The 20,096-nt window shown below is 56.4% G+C and overlaps 1 protein-coding gene across 1 annotated transcript in view; it reads left to right on the forward strand.

Annotated features, from left to right (window-relative positions):
• OTOF (otoferlin) overlaps positions 1-18,233 on the forward strand; it is a 145,397-nt gene extending 127,164 nt beyond the window's left edge. The window contains exons 39-56 of the mRNA XM_019470966.1: positions 28-190; positions 1,135-1,265; positions 2,849-2,878; positions 3,565-3,699; positions 4,107-4,173; positions 6,100-6,254; positions 6,972-7,106; positions 8,027-8,164; positions 9,443-9,570; positions 10,140-10,310; positions 10,880-11,040; positions 11,756-11,898; positions 12,425-12,513; positions 14,470-14,568; positions 16,439-16,680; positions 17,058-17,236; positions 17,416-17,516; positions 18,053-18,233. Coding sequence (XP_019326511.1) covers positions 28-190; positions 1,135-1,265; positions 2,849-2,878; positions 3,565-3,699; positions 4,107-4,173; positions 6,100-6,254; positions 6,972-7,106; positions 8,027-8,164; positions 9,443-9,570; positions 10,140-10,310; positions 10,880-11,040; positions 11,756-11,898; positions 12,425-12,513; positions 14,470-14,568; positions 16,439-16,680; positions 17,058-17,236; positions 17,416-17,516; positions 18,053-18,233 — 2,448 coding nt within the window. The remainder of the gene's footprint in view (positions 1-27; positions 191-1,134; positions 1,266-2,848; positions 2,879-3,564; positions 3,700-4,106; positions 4,174-6,099; positions 6,255-6,971; positions 7,107-8,026; positions 8,165-9,442; positions 9,571-10,139; positions 10,311-10,879; positions 11,041-11,755; positions 11,899-12,424; positions 12,514-14,469; positions 14,569-16,438; positions 16,681-17,057; positions 17,237-17,415; positions 17,517-18,052) is intronic.
• Positions 18,234-20,096: the final 1,863 nt, after the last annotated feature.

A 20,096-nucleotide genomic window follows, 5' to 3' on the forward strand; every position in this document is an offset into this window, starting at 1 on the left:
GATAACCAGCACACCTTTTCTTCCCAGGACCTCCCGGAGAATGAGCTGCTCCACCCACCCCTCAACATCCGGGTGGTGGACTGCCGGGCTTTCGGGCGTTACACCCTGGTGGGGTCCCACGCCGTCAGCTCCCTCCGAAAGTTCATCTACCGCCCACCAGATAAGAAAGCCCAGCACTGGAATATGACAGGTACCAGGCTTGGGCCATGGGGACCTGCCCAGTACGGGTCATCGGTGGGGCATTGCGCACGGAGAAGAGGGAGATGGGTGGAGGTTTGTAAGGACTATGGGATATTGCCTGCTTGTTGGTTAAGCAAGCAGTGATTCAGGGTTTGGGTCAAGGGGGTGAGAAGGCACAGGGTGTGAGGCCGTGATTGCCCTTTGATTTTTTGATCTGTGGGTCTCACTGCAATAATTGCATGCTCCCCCTGATACCTGTAAGACAAGAAAGGCTGGTTCACCTCTAACGTCTCTGCAGCTTCATGACTCTACACTCCCCAAATGTTCCTCAAGACTGGGAGGTGAATTTGCCACGTTCAGTGCCTCCTGCTGCTGCTATCTGAGTAAAGACTAGAAAGCTACAGATTGAGGCCACCCTCTCAACCCCAACCACTACCCCATCTATCAGCACCCACGGCAAAAACCGTCACAAACCCACTTTCCCTGCACCCAGCACAGCAGCCGAGGGCTTGGTGAGCCACAGGAATTGCTCACCTCCTCCCAGTCCTTGGTGGACGTGGAGGCACTCTTGGCTGGGCAGAGACGGGAGGTCTGTGGGAGGATTGCCAAGGGCCATCCCTGGTTCCAGCCAGGGGTCTGGACCTGCGGTTGTGTCCATGCCAGCTGATACTTTCAGGGCAATCGTCTTCTCTGCGTCTTCTCCTCTGGAGGCTCGTGCAGGTGAAAAAACACAATCCTTTCTCATCATCTGCTTTCCTTTGCTGTGGAAGGGGGTTTTAATCATGCTGTAAGGGTCTGTGCTCATTTCCACCTCTTTTCTTCTCTGACCAAGGTGGTCACACATCACTCCTGCATGAATCCTGTAGGATCTCACCTAAGCTCTCAGTTTCTCCTCTACACTACCCTTCTCTAGCCTTCTCTTTTGTACTTTCTCTTTCTCTGTCCTCTGTCCAGCTAAACACCTCAACGGCTATCTGGCAATGGCCAATGGGGCCCATCGCTCTCACCCCACAGGGGAGATCGTTGTCAACATGGAACCTGAGGTTCCCATCAAGAAGATGGAGACGATGGTGAAGCTGGAAGCTGTGAGTATCCGTATGTCAGCACCACTTTAGTATCTCTTTCCTCACTGAATTTCCAGTCTTTGAGGGATTCCATCCAAACGGAGGCCACCTTGTCCTGCTGAACGTGGGGTTGGGCTGATGCCCGGAATGAAGGGCCTTGGGTAATCGTCAGTCCTACAGATTGGCCTCTTCCTGTCCTCTCTGAAATTAGCTGGTGCTTGCTGCCCAGAAAAGGACTGTCCTGGGCTATGCAAACTAGACAGCTTTAAGTTTTCCTTCAAAAACAGTCAGATGGGAATGAGCACCCACAAGCACAACCCTGTCCCCATCTGTGACCAACGCAGACACAAGTGACCCATCAGAAATTCCCCATCTGCACAGCTGCAGCGATCCTGCCCTTCCAAAGCACTGCACGCTGCACAGCCTCTGCAAGCAGCCAGAGTCACGCAGATTTCCCTAATACCTTTTTCCTTTTTACGATAGTTCTGAGACGTTCAGATGGCTACGTCAGCTCTCTGAAATGCCTGTTCAACAGTCCGGATGGGTGGTCAGCGAGGTGTCGCTGCACAACCAGTGTACAGCAAGTCTGAGCTGTACAGGACACAGCAGATGCTCATGGCATAGAGCTGATCCAGCCACACAGAGTCAGTCTGAGGCAGCCAAAGCTCTTCAGACCTGTTGTGCTTGCCCTGAAAATTGGGCGCCGTATGCATTGGACAGGCAATGTGTCCCAGAGGCATCAGGCTTTGTTCACACACTGAATGTGCCTGTGCCCATTTTCTTGTGCGGAACAGGAATTTCAACTCCTTCTGGTACTCGTTCCAGAGCTTCCTCCACAAAAAGAAACAGATTGCTTTTTGCAGGAGGCTCTTTGCAGCAACATGCACACGCAACCCCCCAGACAAGCAGCACATGTGCATACGTGTGCCTACAGGCATGTTGTGGGCTCCAAATATGCATGGCCCCTCACACGTGCGCATTTACAGAAAGGCTATGGCACGTACAAAGCCTCACAAGCACACACGTACAGATACATACACATACACACACCCCACAAGGTCCCTGGTGCATTTACGTAGGCACTTGCACGTAGAGTTCCTCGTATGTGCACAAGAAGCTGTCTCATGTATGTCTGCTCACACAGCTTCATGCAATGGGAGCTGCAGGATATCTATGCATGGGTATGTCTGGAACGCCCCAGCACCCACGTGCTTCTTGAAATCTACCACAGTAGCTTGCAGACCTTCCTAGATCGACAAGAAAAACTCCAAGAGAGCAGAGAGGTGTTATCCACGCTGAAGGCCAAAGTGTCTTCTCAGGCCCAATCCCTCGCTGTCAGGGACTGTGGTTCTCCCTTAGCAGAGTGCCAGAGAGACATCTGCCACGCGGAGATGGATTTGGTGCGTGGGTCACAGCAGACATCTCCCCTGTACACAGAGCTTTCCCAGCCAGGGCTCTTCATTCAAGGCGTTCGGTTCCTTCATCGCTGGGGAGCTGTCTGTGACTTCTAATGCATGCGTGTGCCGGTGTGTATTTGTACTCGGCTGAGGCTGCGCTGCTAACCTGCTCTCCCTCTCCCTGTTCCCTTCCACCCCGGGCGGCAGAACTCCGATGCGGTGGTGAAGGTGGACGTGGTAAGTGATGGATCTGCTCTGCATCCCTGCTCCCAACCCTCCACACCCCATCCTGCCCTTCTGTGCACCTTTCAACGAGGACCATGCATCCTCACCAACCCCAAGATAGGCGGGGGCCAGCGCCCCTTCGTCCCAAGGCAGAGACAGAGCAGCGTTGTCTCATCAACAGATAAGGCAGTGGCCTGGTCCCTGCAGCTTGGGAAGCTCTTCTGGGCCAGCACTTCTCAGCCCAGCTGTGCCAGGAGGAGCAGGGCAGGCAGCACGCTGCGGGAGAGATGCTGGTTATTCCCACCACAACCAGACACCAGCTGCAAAAGGCTTTATTGCACCACTGAGTGGACCCAGGGTACTCTGCCGGGCAGAGGGAGGATTGCTACCGTGTAAGATTCAGGTGCTGCAGCACCTGTGTTTCCATGTGGGAAATACATGGATGAAAGGGATGACGGACAGGAGGGGAATGTCTCGGGACTCTGATACTGTGTCCCTCTGGAGCCTTGGGCATCTTGCTTTGCTGCTCTGCGCCTCAGTGTCTGCGGCTGTAAATGGGGGAAAGTGCTAACGAGGCCACCCAGCCAGGAGGGTTCTGCCTTCTCAGGGGCTTCACCCACCACCTTTGCACTTCAAGAGACATTTCACTTTCATCTGATCCCTCTTCTTCTCTGTCTTTGCTTCCCTTGTCCCTGCAGTCTGAGGAAGAGAAGGAGAAAAAGAAAAAGAAGAAGAAAGGAGGAGGAGGAGAAGAAGTAGAAGAGGAGGAGCCAGACGAGAGCATGCTGGACTGGTGGTCCAAGTATTTTGCTTCAATTGAGACTATGAAGGAGGTGGGTGCAGAGCGGAGGAGGGGTGTATGTAGGGGGGGAAGAGGAAAATGTTTCCAGCCCGCGAGGTCTCACCTATTTCCAGCTACTTCCAAAGGCTTGGGGCTGTGCTGCTTTCCTCACTAACCTTGCCCAACTGTCGGCAAGGCTTTTTTCTACCTGGCAGAGCTGAGCAGGGTCCCTCTTCCTTGAGTGCACCCTGGGTGGACTGGTTTGTATTCAGACACAGGTATTTAACCGCATCAGTGCTCAAGGCTGCACTGAGCAACTTTGATTTCTCCAGCACTGCCAGAATCTCGCTCGCAGCTCAGACGGGCAGAGCGAGCTGTGACCCTGAGTTAGGCACTTCCAGTGAGCACAGAGACCTCGGCACAAGCACCCACCCCCTGTTCGCTTCATTTCTCCCCCAGCAACTCCGGCAGCAGGAAGCAGCCGCAGCAGAAGCGGAGGAGAAGGAAGAAATGGAGACTGCAGAGGGTAAGCAGGTTGTGAACGAGGGAGGGAGCGTGGCAGGGAAAGGTAGGACCAGGACTCCTTTTGGTGCTTGAACATGCTTTTGGAGCATGCTGTTGCTCTTCTGCCACGCTGTATATCCCCACGGAGGATCAATTTTTGTGAATGCAAGCCTGGTGTGGGCTGCGTTGGGCTAACATGCTAACGCCAGGTGAATCCAAACCAGAGCATGGTATTGTGGCAGCCTCCACCCCATCCGTGCCGGGAGGAAGGCCACGTGCACGTAATGCGGACTAGTGACCAGGATCCACGTTGTTGTCCCAGGACATTTTTCTGCAATGACAAGTTAGTATGTCACTAAAAGTCCCGTCACTTTGGCCGTGCCGATGTGCTAGCTATAGGACTGTGTGCTTGAAGTCTGTTGAGCACGCCAAGTAATAGATGCTTCTAGATCACCTTCATGGGGTTTTCCATTCTCATTTTGCAGGAGGCTTAATTTTTTTTTAATTTTGCTCCAGTTTTACAAGGGAAGATTCAACCAGACAGAAGGTCTGGGATTCATCTAATCTGAGTGCTTTTACCGGCATGTAGAGGCCTCCTTGTCTGCTGTTCTAGCACAGGCAGTGAAGAAAAATACGCACTTTTAGGGCAAATTCTCTGACCTATTTTCAATACCATGTTACGATAAGATGAACTGTACCCTAAATGCGTTTTCCCCTGAAGGAAGTCGGGGGGTCTGTAGCTCAGATGGGGTGTTGCTGATGTCTAAAGTTAGGTGAGACGAATTTTGTACCACAAGTGATGTGGGCCAAAAACACTGGTGAGTTGGGACGTGTTGCTCAAGGGCGACTTTGTCCATTTGCAGCCTGGGGCCTCCTTGCCAGTCCCACCAGCAGGGCTTGGAGGGATTTCCCTGAGGACTTTCACCCATGCTCTCCATATGTCCCGCGTCCCCATGACAGCGGGTTGCTGTCATGCTGGGGCAATGCAAAATCCATCTGATTTTCCAGCTGAGAAAAATACGGAGCCTGGTTTCTTTTGGAAGGCTAGTCTTCGTATGATGAGAAAGATGAGGCCGGGTCTTGCTGAGCTTGGAGACAAATCTGAGCAGCTTCTTCCTGGGCTTGCTGTCGTGGCAGGGCGGCTGGGGGGGTGTCTTGTGTCCCCCATTGTTTTCTTTTTGTCTTCTGAGAAGGGTGCATTTCCCCTTGGCACTCCCATTCCTTCCTCCTTTCCTCTTCCACATTAAGTCTTTGCCTGTTGTCATCTGTCTGTCCCCATCTGCATTGCCCAGCAGTCATGAAAACTGGCAGAGGCAGCGAGGGACGGGGATGGCAGAGGGGTGGGAGAAGTTTTCTTTGAACGTGCCTTTCCAGACGGCCCGTTCCCAGTGTAGTTGATGTCCCTGGCTGGTGGTTGCTCTGAACAGAGACCCTAACAACCTGTCATTGCAGCTGGTCATGGGCAACACCTCTTTAAGGGCAGCAGCCTGTGCTCTGGTGCTGAGCATCAAGCACTGTCCCCTCTGCGATACCTAGGCTGGGGTTTTATTCTCCAGGCTGCGTACAGCAGGAAAAGCCTCCAGTAGAAGGAAGAAAAAGAGATGCTGTGGGCAGGATCAGGTCTTCTCACTGCTGTTGAAGCTAGCCAGAGCCTAGCACTCTGTCCATGTTTTGTAGTCCTCCAAATGACTTCTGCTCAGGTCAGCTCTGGAAGTTCACTGCACAGAGACCTCTGGGCTCCTGGAGATGCTGTGACCTGGGCAGCAGTGGCCAGAGTCAAGGAAAGACAGGAGAGGGCTGGGATGGGAGTTGCAGGCAGTAGCAGCTGTCAGCTTTCATGCTCCTCCTCTTTGAAGGACTTTGATCAAGTCCCCCCTCCCTGTCTCCTCCACCCCTCCTCACCCTCATTTCCATCTCCTCCCTCCTCGCCGCTTCCCCTCGGACTCAGAAATCAAACTTGATGACTCTCCCCTGAAAGGCTCCAAGGGTCAGGCGAAGAACAAGGAGAAGTCCAAGGCACCCAAAGACGATAAGAAAAAGAAGCAACAGTCAGCCCCTGAGCTTCCCGAGAAGAAGAACAAGCAGAAGATTGACGAACTGAAGGTGCGTGTGTCGGCAGGGGAGGAGAAGGCCCTGCCTGCTTGGTGGCAGGCTGGAAGTCTGGCAGGATGGCAGTCCCAGCCACCTGGAGATCAGAGCAGGATGGATCAACCCTGCATGAGGCACCTTGCCTATCTGAGGGGTATCTAACCCTAGGCGAGATGTGCCTTGGGACCACCAGCTTCTCTCCATAGCTTGAAGGAGTCAGAGGCAACAAGCTTTACAGAAAAGGGGTTGCCCTGGGATAGGATCATCCTTGGGGCAGCTTGGATATGCCCTGGCTGGAGGGGAGAGTTTTCCAGCCTGGCTATGGCTGGCCCAGCCGAGACTCAGGGCAGAACTCATGGGCTCTGGTTCAATGTACTGGCCCGTGGGATGGGCTCTGGTTCAATGTACTGGCCCGTGGTGTTTATTAGGATTAATGTAGTCTGGATTCTGGGGTGCAGAAGGGGTTTGAACCTGGGTCTTGCACAGAGGGGGGACAGCCACCTCGCCCATTCAGCTGAGCTTCCCTCTTGTACGTTATCAGTTCGGGGAGGTGCTTGTGGCATAAAGGTCCAACCCAATGACCCTGGAGATCCTTTCCCTTCCTAGAGAATTGGGCATCGGGAGCTGAGATGTCCATGTTCCCTCTGAGTTGACTCGGGTAGTCACCGTATCTTTTCCTCACCTTTTTTTCTTTTTACCTAGTTCCCCTCCTTTAACTTTCTGTCATCTCAGGTCTTCAACAAAGAGCTGGAAACAGAGTTTGATAACTTTGAGGACTGGCTGCACACCTTCAACCTGCTCCGTGGGAAGATTGGGGACAACGACGACAATGCAACAGAAGAGGAGCGGACAGTGGGGAGGTTCAAAGTGAGTTTGGTTGCCGAGTTGGGCCAGGGCAGGGGCAGCTTGGGGAGCCCTTGCCAACAGGTTTCTCTGCTGAAGCTGGTTTAGCAGGAAGGAGTTGTATGCTGTAGAAACCAATTTGCATTGACCCAGCTGCAGGCACCTTGCAGGGAGAGAAAGCCTCCCAGGATAGCACCAGAAATCAGATAGCTTCAAAAAGCGCATCCACAGAAGTGGTGAACTGCAAGCAAGCAGATCCTTGATGATTCTTACAGAAGTCCAAGGGAAAAGCAGATCCTCTTTCTTGCCCACTGTGGAAATAAGTCTTGCCCTGGCTTCTCTCTGAACCATTTTTCACCAATACCAGTCATCTGGGCTCACGGCCATGTTGCACCATTGCCAGGACCCCCGCAATGTAGGAGCACATCTGTCAGCTATATGATTCTTGGACAAGAACCTTTTTGAGGGTGGGATCCTGGTCAGATGAAGCCTGTTGATGCCGGTTTTGCCCTTTGTTTGCTTAGCAGAGGAGATGAGCAGGCAGTTCCCCACTTTAGCTATGATCAGATGCTTAGGGAGCATAGAAATCAGCAGTGTTTCATGTGGTAATTCCCAGATTTTTCAGCCCATCCCTCGTCAACCCTTTTATTCCCATTGCTTTTGTCCTCCTGTCAGTTTTACTCTTGGAAATCCGTGTCCACAAGCACCTTGCTAGTTTGATTCCTCTGCAGGCCTCCTTCCCATTGTCCAATTTCTCTGCTCATGGTTGCAAGCCCTGAAGAGGTGCTTGCACGGTGGAGGAATTTTCCAGATCTGGCCTGTCTGCTCCAGCACATGGCTAGAAACAAGGATATTGACTGGGTCCTCAGGAAGGGTGGGTTGGGATGGGTCTGCTTACCCTGAGCAGCAGGACTCTCATCGGGCTGTGCACTCCCTCGCACCAGGGCTCCATGTGTGTCTACAAAGTGCCGCTCCCTGATGATATCACCAAGGAGGCAGGATACGACCCCAACTTTGGCATGTTCCAGGGGATCCCCAGCAACGACCCCATCAATGTGCTGGTCCGAGTCTATATTGTGCGGGTGAGTATAACTGTGTGGTGTGGCAAGGCGTGATCCTGCACTCCCTTCCACGGTGCACACCCAGGAGCTGGTCCCAAAGCTGTAGGGATGTTGGTTTTTAGCGCTCAGAGCATCAGGGCCAAGGACGCAGCATGAGGACTGAAGCAACTCATTGATGGGGACTTCAATGGTGTCTCCATAGCTGTGTGCTCCAAGCACTGGGAGCAAGCCAGATCCAAGCTCCTGCCAGAGCCATAGACCTTTCTTCTGCTATGTAGGATGGACCGGCGTGTCTGTCCTAGTGCTTAACTCAAGTTGAATCATTTGGATCAGCCTGGACTGCGAGGTGCCGGTTCCTTACATAGCCATGACACCTCAGTGAAGCACACGCAGAGTCGAATGGGTGCTGGCAGGGTCTAGTAGACCTGGTTGAAGGGCATGGCACCTCCTTGAACACGCGCTGAGCTAACACACGTTTCTTTATATGGAGGGTGCTCTGGAAAAAGTCCTTTCCTGACCCTTAAACTAGTCACCTGTGTGTCCCCAAGCATGTGAGTGAGGTACTGAAGCCGGGCACTTGAGAGGGATCTCAGTCCTGCTAGAAGCACCGGGGCTGCTCTTTGTCACCACCTTGTCCCGGTGTTTTACTAACGCAACCTAATTCTGGCTGCATTTCCCGCTAGCCTAACTCTCCATCTAGTGCTGCATCCCATTGCCCAATGGGGTAACGAGTCTCACATCCATCACCGACGGACTGAGGCTGCAATGGTAGGCACCAGCCTGATCAGCACCAACAACCACCAGGACTGGCTGGATGTGTCCTGGCATGGGCATCTGCTGTTGTGTGCCATGATGGAGGGTGGGACTGGAGAGTTTGGGGATACTCACCCCCTTTATGGGGAGAAGCCAGAAGCCCTTGGCCCTAATGTAGCGAGTGGAGAGAACAAGAGGGGAAGGGGAAAGTCGTCTTGACATCTTGGTCGGGTTGTTGCTCTGGGTCTTTCTTTAGAGGAGCCTGTTTCTTTCCACCGATGAAAGAGATGCTAAAGGCGACTGTGGTTATGTCTCTCTGAGGGGACACAGCCAGCCCCAACCCCTCCCCAAACCAGGACAGGGATTAACACAAGGCAGGACTTATCCCCAGTTTAAACCAAGCCACTCTATTTAGGAGGCCCAAAGAGCGTAGCCGCATGCCTACGGCCAGGCAACGCCAGCTGGTCTCAGGGATGGAGAATGGGGCCATCCCTGAATTGCTCGCTACTGTGGATGGCACTGATGTATCTCATCTGTTCTCTGCAGGCCACGGACCTTCACCCAGCTGACATCAATGGGAAAGCCGACCCCTATATTGCCATCAAGCTGGGGAAGACGGACATCAAAGACAAGGAGAACTACATCTCCAAGCAGCTGAACCCTGTCTTTGGAAAGTGAGTTGCCCCAGCCCTGTTACCTGTCTGCACCTGGAAGGGGTGAGCTAAGCCTAAGCCAAGCTTGCCAGCCCTCGGACCTGCACCCTAGCTGTCCCACAGCTGCTGCTTGGGCTCAAAAGACGGGACTCATCGCACAGAACTTTCCTTGCAAGCAGTGTAGGCATCCTCATTTCAGCCATCTGTCCTTCTTTGCCAGTGGTATGGTCAATATAGTAAAGGGCGTTTAAGAGACGTCCACCTCTGATCAAGATTAAGTACCTACTTTAGGAATCATTACGCCTGAACTCCGGTGAGAGTATGGCCTGAATCTCCAGCGACACACAAACTTAGTTTCAGGGCTGTTGATATTCAGGTCAAGCAATCACCCTCTGCCGCCTCCTGTCTAGGGCTGCTGGATCTGAAACAGGCCATGCAGAGGTTTACTTAAAACCCCTACCTTGAATGTCCTGCAGTGGTAGATGCAAATTAAACACTGTCCACAGACTGGAGCAGACCCACCTCACCCACGCGTCTCTCCTGAGTAGCAGCCAAACCCTTCAACAGCTTTTCTCTTTCCCCTGGCCTAGATCCTTTGACATCGAGGCCACCTTCCCCATGGAGTCCATGCTGACAGTGGCGGTGTACGACTGGGACTTGGTGGGGACTGACGACCTCATTGGAGAGACCAAGATTGATCTGGAGAACCGCTACTACAGCAAGCACCGAGCTACATGTGGGGTGTCACAGACCTACTCCATGTACGAGCAAAGCGTTCCCTGCCCAACCTTCTGCCTGGACCCATGCCTGTCTCATCTTCCACACCAAGCCTAGATCTCCTGCAGGAATCTCCCTCCTTTATTGCCTGCTAATGGAGGAGTCTGTGCTGTACCCTCACTCTTAAGACAGGTTTTGTGACCAGCACAGCAGGGCAGCAGTGGAGCGGGTTGTAAGGAGCCCAGGGCAGGGAAGAAGGGACTGAGGGGCACTGGTGGGACTGGGTAGAGGGGTGAGGCCGGAGCTGAAATAGCAGCAGGGCCAAAGGAGCAATGCTGAGCATCGAGAGTCAAGTGGGGTGCGCTGGGGATTTCAGGTCTGAGTCAGCACAGAGTAAAGGGGCTGGGGTGGAAGGGTGTTAGCAAAGTGTAGAGGGGGGTCACAGAGGGACCTAGTCTGCTCTGACGTTTCATGTTTGCTGCCTCAGATCCTCTCCCTTTGAATCCTGGGTCCTTCGTGGCAGTAGCATTTGTTTTGCTGGCAGAGGGGGACAAAATCGCTTTTTCCTCCAAATCTTGCTACTACTTCACTGACCTTGCCCTCCTATTCACAGACATGGTTATAACACCTGGCGCGACCCCATGAAGCCCTCCCAAATCCTGTCCAAGCTGTGCAAAGAGGGCAAGGTGGATGGGCCGCACTTTGGGCCAGGAGGAAGAGTGAAAGTTGCCAACAGGGTCTTCACCGGCCCCACGGAGATTGAGGATGAAAATGGTACTTGCCCCATGGGATGAAGGTTGTGGAGGGGAGCAGGGGTCTGGGGTGTCCCTTCATCGTCCAGGATTGGGGACAGATGTAGCGGCCCCATCACCCCAAAGCAGCGCTGCAATCATTATCCACCCACCACCTTAAATGGACCTTCCAGTATGTGACCAGTTAGACAGAGTCTTATAGACCACCCAGGCCAGTGGGTTGCTCTCAGAACCACTCATGCTATGATGTGCGTGGCATAGCATCGCCAAAGCTGCCTTTGAAAACTTCCTCCTGGCGCTGTATGCCCAAAGAGCAATGAAGACACCCCACCCTGGCCTTTCCAGGGTTTAGGAAGCCTTTCTCCATGTAACTGCATCCCCAAACAACGGTTGCGTCCCAACGCACTCACATGTGCCCAAGAAAGACGAAGGCAGGCCAGGAGGGGTGCAGAAGAGGAGGAGAACATGGTCAATGGATATAGAGCTTGTTCAGCCTGGGAAAACACAGACTGGCAGGGGCTCGAGACCCTCTGTAAATGACTAGGGTGAGAGAGAGGAGAAAGAGAGCGAGTTAGGAAGTGTTGGCTGAAGGACAAATTGTACACCAGGAAATGGAGACGAGTAGCTAGTAGGCAGTTCTGTGCCCTTGGAGTAGGGGTAGAGGAACGGGGTTGTTTGCTGTCCCTGGTGTGTCTCTGCCCAGTTCTCCAAGCTCAGCCCTCCCTTTGCCCACACAGGTCAGAAGAAGCAGACAGATGAACACCTGGCCCTGACTGTGCTGCACCACTGGGAGGACATCCCACGGGCAGGCTGCAAGCTGGTCCCCGAGCACGTGGAGACGCGTCCGCTGCTGAACCCTGACAAGCCGGGCATCGAGCAGGTCCTCAAAGTCCCAGAGCAGAAGTGGAGGCAGCCCACGCTGCAGAGCCTGCAGAGCCTCCAAGCGGGGAGCAGAGATGTCAGCTGGGCAGACCAGCCGTAACCCACCTTGTCGTGGGCAGCAGAGGTGGGGGAGGCATCCTGCGAAGAGTGGCACTTGGGCATCAACAGCCCTTAACGGTCACCTGTTGACCCTAGCAGACTAAACCTTCGGTGCCTCTCCTGCTCCAGCCTGCATCCGTTTCACACCCCCAAGTCCCTTGGTCCCCTGACTCCCCGCGCCTGTGCACCTCGGCACCACGCCATGCCAGGAGGCACTCTTCTGCAGAGGGTGAAAAAGGACTCATGGCATGGGGGAGCCCTGCCTTGCCCCATATCTGGCAGGGTTCAGTGGCTGCAGGCCCTGCCCCACATCTGGCATGGCCAGACTGATGTTGAAGGGCAAGAGGAGCTGGGGGGGACACTGCCGGGTCGGGGAGGGGCAAGGAGGGACAAGGGGAGCTGACTGCACCTCTTCAACCTTGCAGGGTCGCCTGGAGATGTGGGTGGACATGTTCCCCATGGACATGCCAGCGCCCGGCCCTGCCACTGATATTTCCCCCAGGAAACCAAAGAAGTAAGGAACCTCCCAGCCAGCCAACCCCAGGGGAAACTCAAGGCTGGGGATGGAGCCCTGCTTCTCCCCTCTCCTGCTGCTGCTCCATGACCCAGCCCGGCCCTCTGCCTGGGTACCTCAACCATGCCGGCATTCCCAGAGATCCCAAGACTGGAGGCATCGAGCGATGTCTTCCCCTTCCAGAGCTGCTACAGAAGGGTGGTATCCCGCCTGTTCCATCCCCTGCAGCTCCCGATCCCTCTTGTCCGTGTAGACTAGGAAATTAAATCATTGCCCCGTCCCCGGCACAGGGCCAGGGCAGACCAGTGCGCCCAGCCCTGACCCCCTCCCAGGCAGGGGCAGGGTTAGCCCAGGGCAAGGCACCCCTGGGCAGTTTGGATGGGCCCTTTCCAGGAGGTGATGGCTGGAGCCCCGGGGCAGGGAAGGTTACTGGGACAGAGTCGGTCAATCAAAGCAGGACAGAGCAGGCAACAGGCAGTGTAATAAAGAGTTCTTCCCTCCTCACCCTGCCCTCTCCCAACTTATTTAGAGAGAAGAAAGGCATTTCTCCCCTCGGCATCCCTCCTAGCCCTGCCTTACCCTGCTAGACTCTGTCCTTGGGCCCCTTTTCCCACCCCCAGGGCCGGGAGACGGGGGCAGCACTGGGCATCCCGGTGGGAGTCTCTTGCGCTCCCGTGCCCAGCAGACGACACCTTGGATGGAGAGAACGTCCCCTGATCCCAGTGGGCTGCAGATGGGGTCTGAACAGCAGGGCAGGCAGCCGCAGGAAAGCTGAGGCCAAGGGCGAGGTCCAGACACCAGCACAGACTGGAAAAGCAGAGGGTTGTCTACAGTGCAGCCCAGGACAGCCGTGCTCAGCAGTGACCCATGAGCTGGAGCTGAGATGTTGCTATTGATGGGCTGAAGAGAGGGTTTGCAGGTAGATGATAGCCTGTTTCAAGCAAGGTTACGCCTGGTTATCATCCTAGGGGTTTAATCCATCTCCCCTTTGCTGGGAGCACCTGGCACCACCCGACACTAGCTGTAGGTGCTAGGTGCTGGAGAGGCACAGCATGGGACAGGCTCCCACCCATGGGAGCAGGCAGGAGGGGGCTGGAACTGGAGGAGATGGCAGGAGTCCCACAGCTGGGCTCAGCCAGGGCATTGTCAGAGGGAGGTACCAGAGGAGGTGGGTTAAGGAAGCTGTGAGTCCCCTTCCCCTCACCTGTAGGACCCCCTGGTACTTCTAGCGATGTGTTACGCTTGTGGCCGAATGGCTGCGTTTCTCTGCCACTGTCCCCCAGCCTTCCTCCAGCCTTTCCACGTTGCAGCTGCGCCCTGCGAGGAATCTGGCTTCTGCTCTTCCTCCGCCTGCTCCCACCGCAGCTGCTTTCTCCATCACCAAAATGCCCAGCCAAGCCGAATGTGACTGGGAAACCCCGGGTTGCTGCACACAAAAGGCAGTGCTGGGAATATCTCAGAGTCTCTGAACCTGCTGGAGTCCTAAGAAGGACTGTGGTGCCCAGGGGGCTGCCCTGGACAGGGGAGCAGGGTTCACTTCTGAAGGCAGCGACGAATCCCCCTCATTTCTAAGGGGTGACAGCCCTGCTGCGTAAGGTGGGGAAACCAGGAAGAGAGCTGGACTCAGACTGTTTCGCAGACCCCATTTTAGCCACAAATCTACCAAAGGCCAAGCCTGGGCTGTCCCCTCGAGCCTTTGGCTTGGGCCTCGCAGAGGTTCAGAGCAGAGGGAGGTAAAGCTGCCCTTGCTGCTCTGCTCACCCTGCCTGGGCTGACCTGAGCTCAGGCACAGATCCCCCCCCCTTCCTGCCCTCATGATCCCTCAGATAAGATTCCTGTGAGCTGTTCCCTGCGGTCGCGGTGCCTGGCCCTGGTTTCTGGCAGCGTCACCCCATTCCCTCCTGCCCCTTCGCCTGCCCCCATGCCTCACCTCCTTGTCTCCCTTCCTCCTGCCAGATATGAGCTTAGAGTGATAGTGTGGAACACAGACGAGGTCATCCTGGAGGACGATGACTACTTCACTGGCGAGAAATCCAGTGACATTTTTGTCAGGGGGTAGGTACAGCGTGGCATGCCAGCACCACCTCCTCTCCTTCTCCCTGGGGGGTGCTAGTGCTCACTGGGCTCCCCAGGGTGGTTTTGGATTGGGGGGGGGGGGGGGGGGTACAACACGGGCTGTGGTGCAGGGTCAGGTAGCGCCAATGCTGCCGTTGTCTTCTGTGCTGTTTCTTGCCTCTCCGTCTCTCTCTCTTGGCTGCACGACCCGCTGCATGTGCCTGGCCTGGCCGCCCAGCTTTGAGCTGCGGGTTGTCTTCTGGAACACCGATGTTTTGGAAGATGATGCTTTCCGGGCGGGAGAGAAGATGTCTGACGTCTATGTCAGGCGGTAATGGCCGAGGCCTCGCTGCTTGGCCCCGTCTGCCCCTCTTCCCCTTTTTGAGCTTGTCTTGATGCCCCCACTTGGCATTTCAGCCCTGCAACCTCCAGCTCCAGCATCTGGAGCCAAACTGTGGTTAGTTCCCATCTCCGCTTCACTCTCACCCAGCAGTAGGGGAAAGCCCCTTCCAGAACTCGCCCGTACAGCGATGAGGGGACCCACACCTGCTCACAGCCCAGTTCTTCACAGGACCTCAAATCAATGCAACGACATTTCAGGCTGGTGGCTGGCTATGCGGTGATTTCCCACCAGTCTGTTAAACTGCTCGGTGCTTCCTCCGCAGCCTCGCCAGCTCAGGCCAGGTCTCCTCTGCTTGCACCTCGTGCCGCTTTCAGAAAACTGGGTCTGTTTTGGCATCTCGGGTCCCATCAGCCCAGTGGCTTTTCTGCAATGGCTCTGAATCTGAGGTGCTCCAGCCCTTCCCCATCAGTGTGGTGGGGGAATCACTTGACCTTTGTGTTTCGTGGGGCAGAGCAGGGCATCGGCACGCTCAGAGCCCGAGAGAACACCCCTGCATTGGGTGCCTGTGCATGGAGACGTGTCCCTGCTGGCTGCAGCCCCTCAGGACAAACAGACACGCAAAAACCTGAGAGCACCCTGGGGAACGGAGGTGCCTTGGCTCGTCAGAGAAAGGGGCTGAGGGGCGCTCACAGTCTTTGAAACAAAGCTGTGTTCCCCCGGGGCCCAGACTTGCTGGTATGGACCATCCTCCGTGTCCCTTTTGCTCTGGGAATCCTGCTCACTGGAGCCAGAAAATTAGGGGAACAAGCACATGCGATGGCGAGGTCGGCATGGCCACCCCGTCTCCCAGGGTGGCATGACGGGGACCCCACTGTCTCCAGTGACACGGTGCCCACGGTGCCTATCTGAGCTGGGCACTTCAGGTCCCTTCGCTGGAGACTGGGTCAGCAGAGATATCCCCACCCTCAAGCAGAGCCTGCAGCAGACCCTAAATACCTCTGATGGGCTCAGATAGATGTGCCCTGGCACAGGGAGCCTGCAGTGACCAGCACAGACCGACCTGCCTCCACACAGACAGCCGCCGTCAGGGGAGGTCTAACTACCCCGTGGTGGAGTGAGAAGGTCTCTACAGCCTCCCCTGGGCCTGTCCACTCCACCAGTGCGGGACGGGGACATCCTTCCAGCATGCTCTGCTCCAGACTCCCCAGCAATGCTCCTTGCTCCTGTCCACCTCTTTAACATCTCCCTGCCCAGAGAAAGACCCCTGACAACCTGCTTGCATTTCTTGCTCTCCGACCCCCCCGTTCCCCCTAGGTGTCTCCCGTCCCCATGCCCGTTGTGCCCCTTGGAGACACTGCTGCGGTGATTCAAGCAGCCCCAGCCCATTGCTCATGCCTTTTAGGTCCTTCCAGTCTGCCCACGCATTGCTGGCCTGGAGGTGTCCTGGCTGCACGCACAGGATGGTCCTGTGCCCTCTCCTCCCTCCTGTAACGTGTGCCACCCCTCTCATCCCTCTGGGCCCTGCAGGTGGCTGAAGGGTCAGCAGGAGGACAAGCAAGACACGGATGTCCATTACCACTCACTCACTGGTGAAGGCAACTTCAACTGGCGCTACATCTTCCCCTTTGACTACCTGATGGCGGAGGAGAAAATCGTCATCTCCAAGAAGGAGTCCATGTTCTCCTGGGATGAGACCGAGTACAAGATCCCAGCTCGCCTCACCCTGCAGGTCTGGGATGCTGACCACTTCTCGGCCGATGATTTCCTCGGTAAGCAGGGGGGGGTCTGCTCTGCTGGGGCAATGGGGCGGCCAGCAGGGAGCCCATGGCTGGACACGTAGGGAGCAGCGTGGGAGGAGACAAAGCCTATATAGGAACAGAACCTGGAAGGTTAGCTCTGCTCCGCAAGTCCACAACATCCCACAAACCCCCTTTAGAGGCTGCTGGTAAGAGCAGGTAGGATGAGAGCCCTTGTCTCCGCTGCTGCTGATCAAAGGCTGCTCCTGTAGCAAAGATGTCAGCTTTTTAGTTCCCAGAGCTAGTTCGAAGTTGCTCTCCAGGGCAGGAGATGCTGGCCCAGCCCACCTCCAGCCAAGGACTCAGCATTTTGGGGGTGCCAACGTCTGTGCTCCCCTTTCTCCTGCCAGGGGCCATCGAGCTGGACCTGAACCGCTTCCCCCGGGGAGCCAAGACATCGAAACAGTGCAGCCTGGAGATGGTGACGAACGAGGCAGAGCTGCCCATGGTCTCCATCTTCAAGCAGAAGCGGGTGAAGGGCTGGTGGCCGTTCGTGGCCAGAGATGAGAATGATGAGCTGGAGATTACCGTAAGGATGAGGAAAAGGGAGGGATTTTGCATCCTGGGGATTGCACTCTGCAGACACCCTCCACCCCACCCCCCCCACACTTGCCTCTGTTCCCTCAGGTCCCCTCTGTCACCATGTCTTGGGGGACCGAGGTGGGGGAGCATCGCCTAGGTCTCAGCACAACTCTCTGCTCCCTGCAGGGGAAAGTCGAGGCTGAACTGCACCTTCTGACAGCAGAGGAGGCAGAGAAATCCCCTGCTGGGCTGGCTCGCAACGAGCCTGATCCACTGGAGAAACCCAAGTAAGTAGGAAACCCCACTCCCCAGCAGGCACCTGGGCTTCTGGGAGATGCTGTGGGGTGGTCCCCGGGGAGGGAGCCAGGCATGGGGAGGCGAGGAGGGGTCGCACCGGGGGATGTAGGAATGAGGGTTATGGGCAGAGCCATCTCTGCTGGTTCCCCCCCATTGCCTGCTATTCACTGCCCCGCTGCTTTTCCTTACTCTGTTCCTCCTCTGCCTCTCTTCTTGGTTCCATTCCCTTTCCTTGGCCTCCCACCTCCTCCTCCTCCTCTCCGGTCCTCACCATCAGATTCCAGCTTCAACTGGAATCCTCACGCTCCATCGCGAACCTGCATTACTCCATCTGGCACACGTCATGCTGACTCCCCTTGTCCACCCTCCTCATCCTGCTGGTTGGGCTCTTTCACTCTGTGCAGGCTTACCCAGGGAAGGGGATCCTGCACCCCACTTTGCCCACCATGTCCATTGTTGCACTGCCTGCCCTGCATCCCTTCTCCACAGCCATGGCATTAATGATGGGTATTTGCTTCCCCTGCAGCCGCCCGGACACGTCCTTCATCTGGTTCCTGAACCCACTCAAGTCCATCAAATACCTCATCTGCACGCGCTACAAGTGGCTCATCATCAAAATCGTGCTGGCCCTGTTGCTCCTCATCATGATCGCCCTCTTCCTCTACAGCATGCCAGGCTACATGGTCAAGAAGCTGCTGGGAGCATGAAGCATGGGAGCCTCCCCCACGTCCCCAGCCCCGTGCCAGCACCTTCCCCAGCTCCATGCCCTTCTCCTCCCCACAGCCTCTCAGCAGCCTCAGGGGGACATCTCCTCCCTGCTGCTGCTGCTGGGCCTCCTCTTTTGCATTCCTCCTCTGTGGGTCCCATTCGTGGCTTTAGTCCTGGAGAAATGGGGCTGGAGGATGGCGTCGATCCCGAGGCTGTGCATCCCTCACCGGGGCTGGTAGAGGTGCCCAGCTGGCCACCGCGGGGCACCCAGGCTGGGGGTCTCGGAGCCCTTTGCCCACTGGGGCCATGGCGGGTGCCCTCCCGGGGAGCTCAGCCCCTGGGGAAAGGGGGTGAAGGAGACATTCAGAAACAAGGATGAAGCAGGGACCTGGGATAGCTGGGGGACATGCCAGACCCACCAGCGTGGGGATGGCACAAAGCCCGTCCCCCCTGCCAGCACTGTCCCTGCTCCACTCATAGCTCTGGAGGCCACTGCCCCCCCCAGTGCAGGGTCCCATCCCACCACGGGGGACACCAGGCTTCGTGCCCCAGCAGCCACCAAGGCCCCGCAGAGAGCCCTGGGGCTGTGCAAGGGGCAGGCCCTGCCCTTCCCTCCCCGTGGCTCTGGCAGAGGCAGGGAAGCGTCCAGCAGCTCAAACATCTTCCTAAGGTTACCGACCCGGAGGTGGTGGTGGCTGGACGTCCCCGGGGGCTCACAGGGAGCCAGGTTCTCTGGCACAGTGTGAGCTCCCTGTGGCCTTCTTGATTCTCGGTTTATTTTGTTTGGATTGATATGTATTGCGGCTGGAGTCTTTCTTGCCGTGTATATTAGGGAAGGGCTCTTTTCTCAGCTCACTGCGGTATTCAGCTGTTGAAAAGCCACCTTTCTCAGCTTCAAGCGTGCAAGACCCTCACTGAATAATTGAGGAGATCTCGGGGGATGGTTTTAGGATGCTACTGTTTTAATCAGTCAATAAAAATCGGCTTTCACTGCCGGGTTCTCCGCCGAGGTCTTGCGTTAGTGGGGAGAGGGCTCGTCGCTGGCTGCTGTTCAAGACGAGCCCTTTTCTCCCCTCCGTCTGCCCCGACGCTCCCCAGCAGCTGCCTCTCCCTGGTTCCCGTGCCCTGGGCGGCAGCCCGGTCCCTCAGCTGCACGGGGACCAAAACCGGCATGGCCCTGCCTTCCCCTCTGGGCGGGACGGCAGCAGGCAGACAGGGACCGAGAGGGGCTGCTGCTGGGCAGGCAAGTCCCAGTCACTTCCCTCCATCATCTGCCAGCTGCACTGGGGGGGGGGGGGCCCAGCAGGCTTCTTGCCTATCCTAGGAGGGAGAAAGGAGGTGAGGAGGGACCCCTGGGCTCCATTTGTCCCCGAGCAGGAACCCCCAGGGCAGGGAGGCCCCGCAGAGGCCCAGGCTGGAGGCAGAGGGGGGCCCTGGGGTCCAAACGGGGGCTCTGAGCGAAGGGGCTACAGGGGGTGTGAGCGGCGGGCATCGGGCATCTCCTGGGCATCCCTGGCATTTCATTTCCCCTTGCCCTCCGCAAGCCCCGCAGGACACACCACCTCCCCTGGCCTCTTCCACCCATCAGGGTCCTGCGCCTCTCGCTGGCTCTGTGCCGGCTCCTGCCTCTCCGCGTGCTGTCCCTCCCAGCAGTCCTGTGTGTGCACGGCAAGCACCGGCTTAGCCGGGGCACATCTTCCCCCCCCGCCCCAGGATCCCCACAGGCCCCGAGTGCCGATCCCCAGGAGAGCCCAGGAGGGCCCCCTTGCTGGTGGAGGGCGGTGGGGGAGGGAAATGGGGGTGCCTCTCCTAACTGCCGTGACCATCCTCCAAAAAAACCAACACCCTCTGGCCCCAGGCCG

This window comes from Aptenodytes forsteri, unplaced genomic scaffold, assembly GCF_000699145.1.
Source record: "Aptenodytes forsteri isolate BGI_AS27 unplaced genomic scaffold, ASM69914v1 Scaffold192, whole genome shotgun sequence".
Lineage (NCBI taxonomy): Eukaryota > Metazoa > Chordata > Aves > Sphenisciformes > Spheniscidae > Aptenodytes > Aptenodytes forsteri.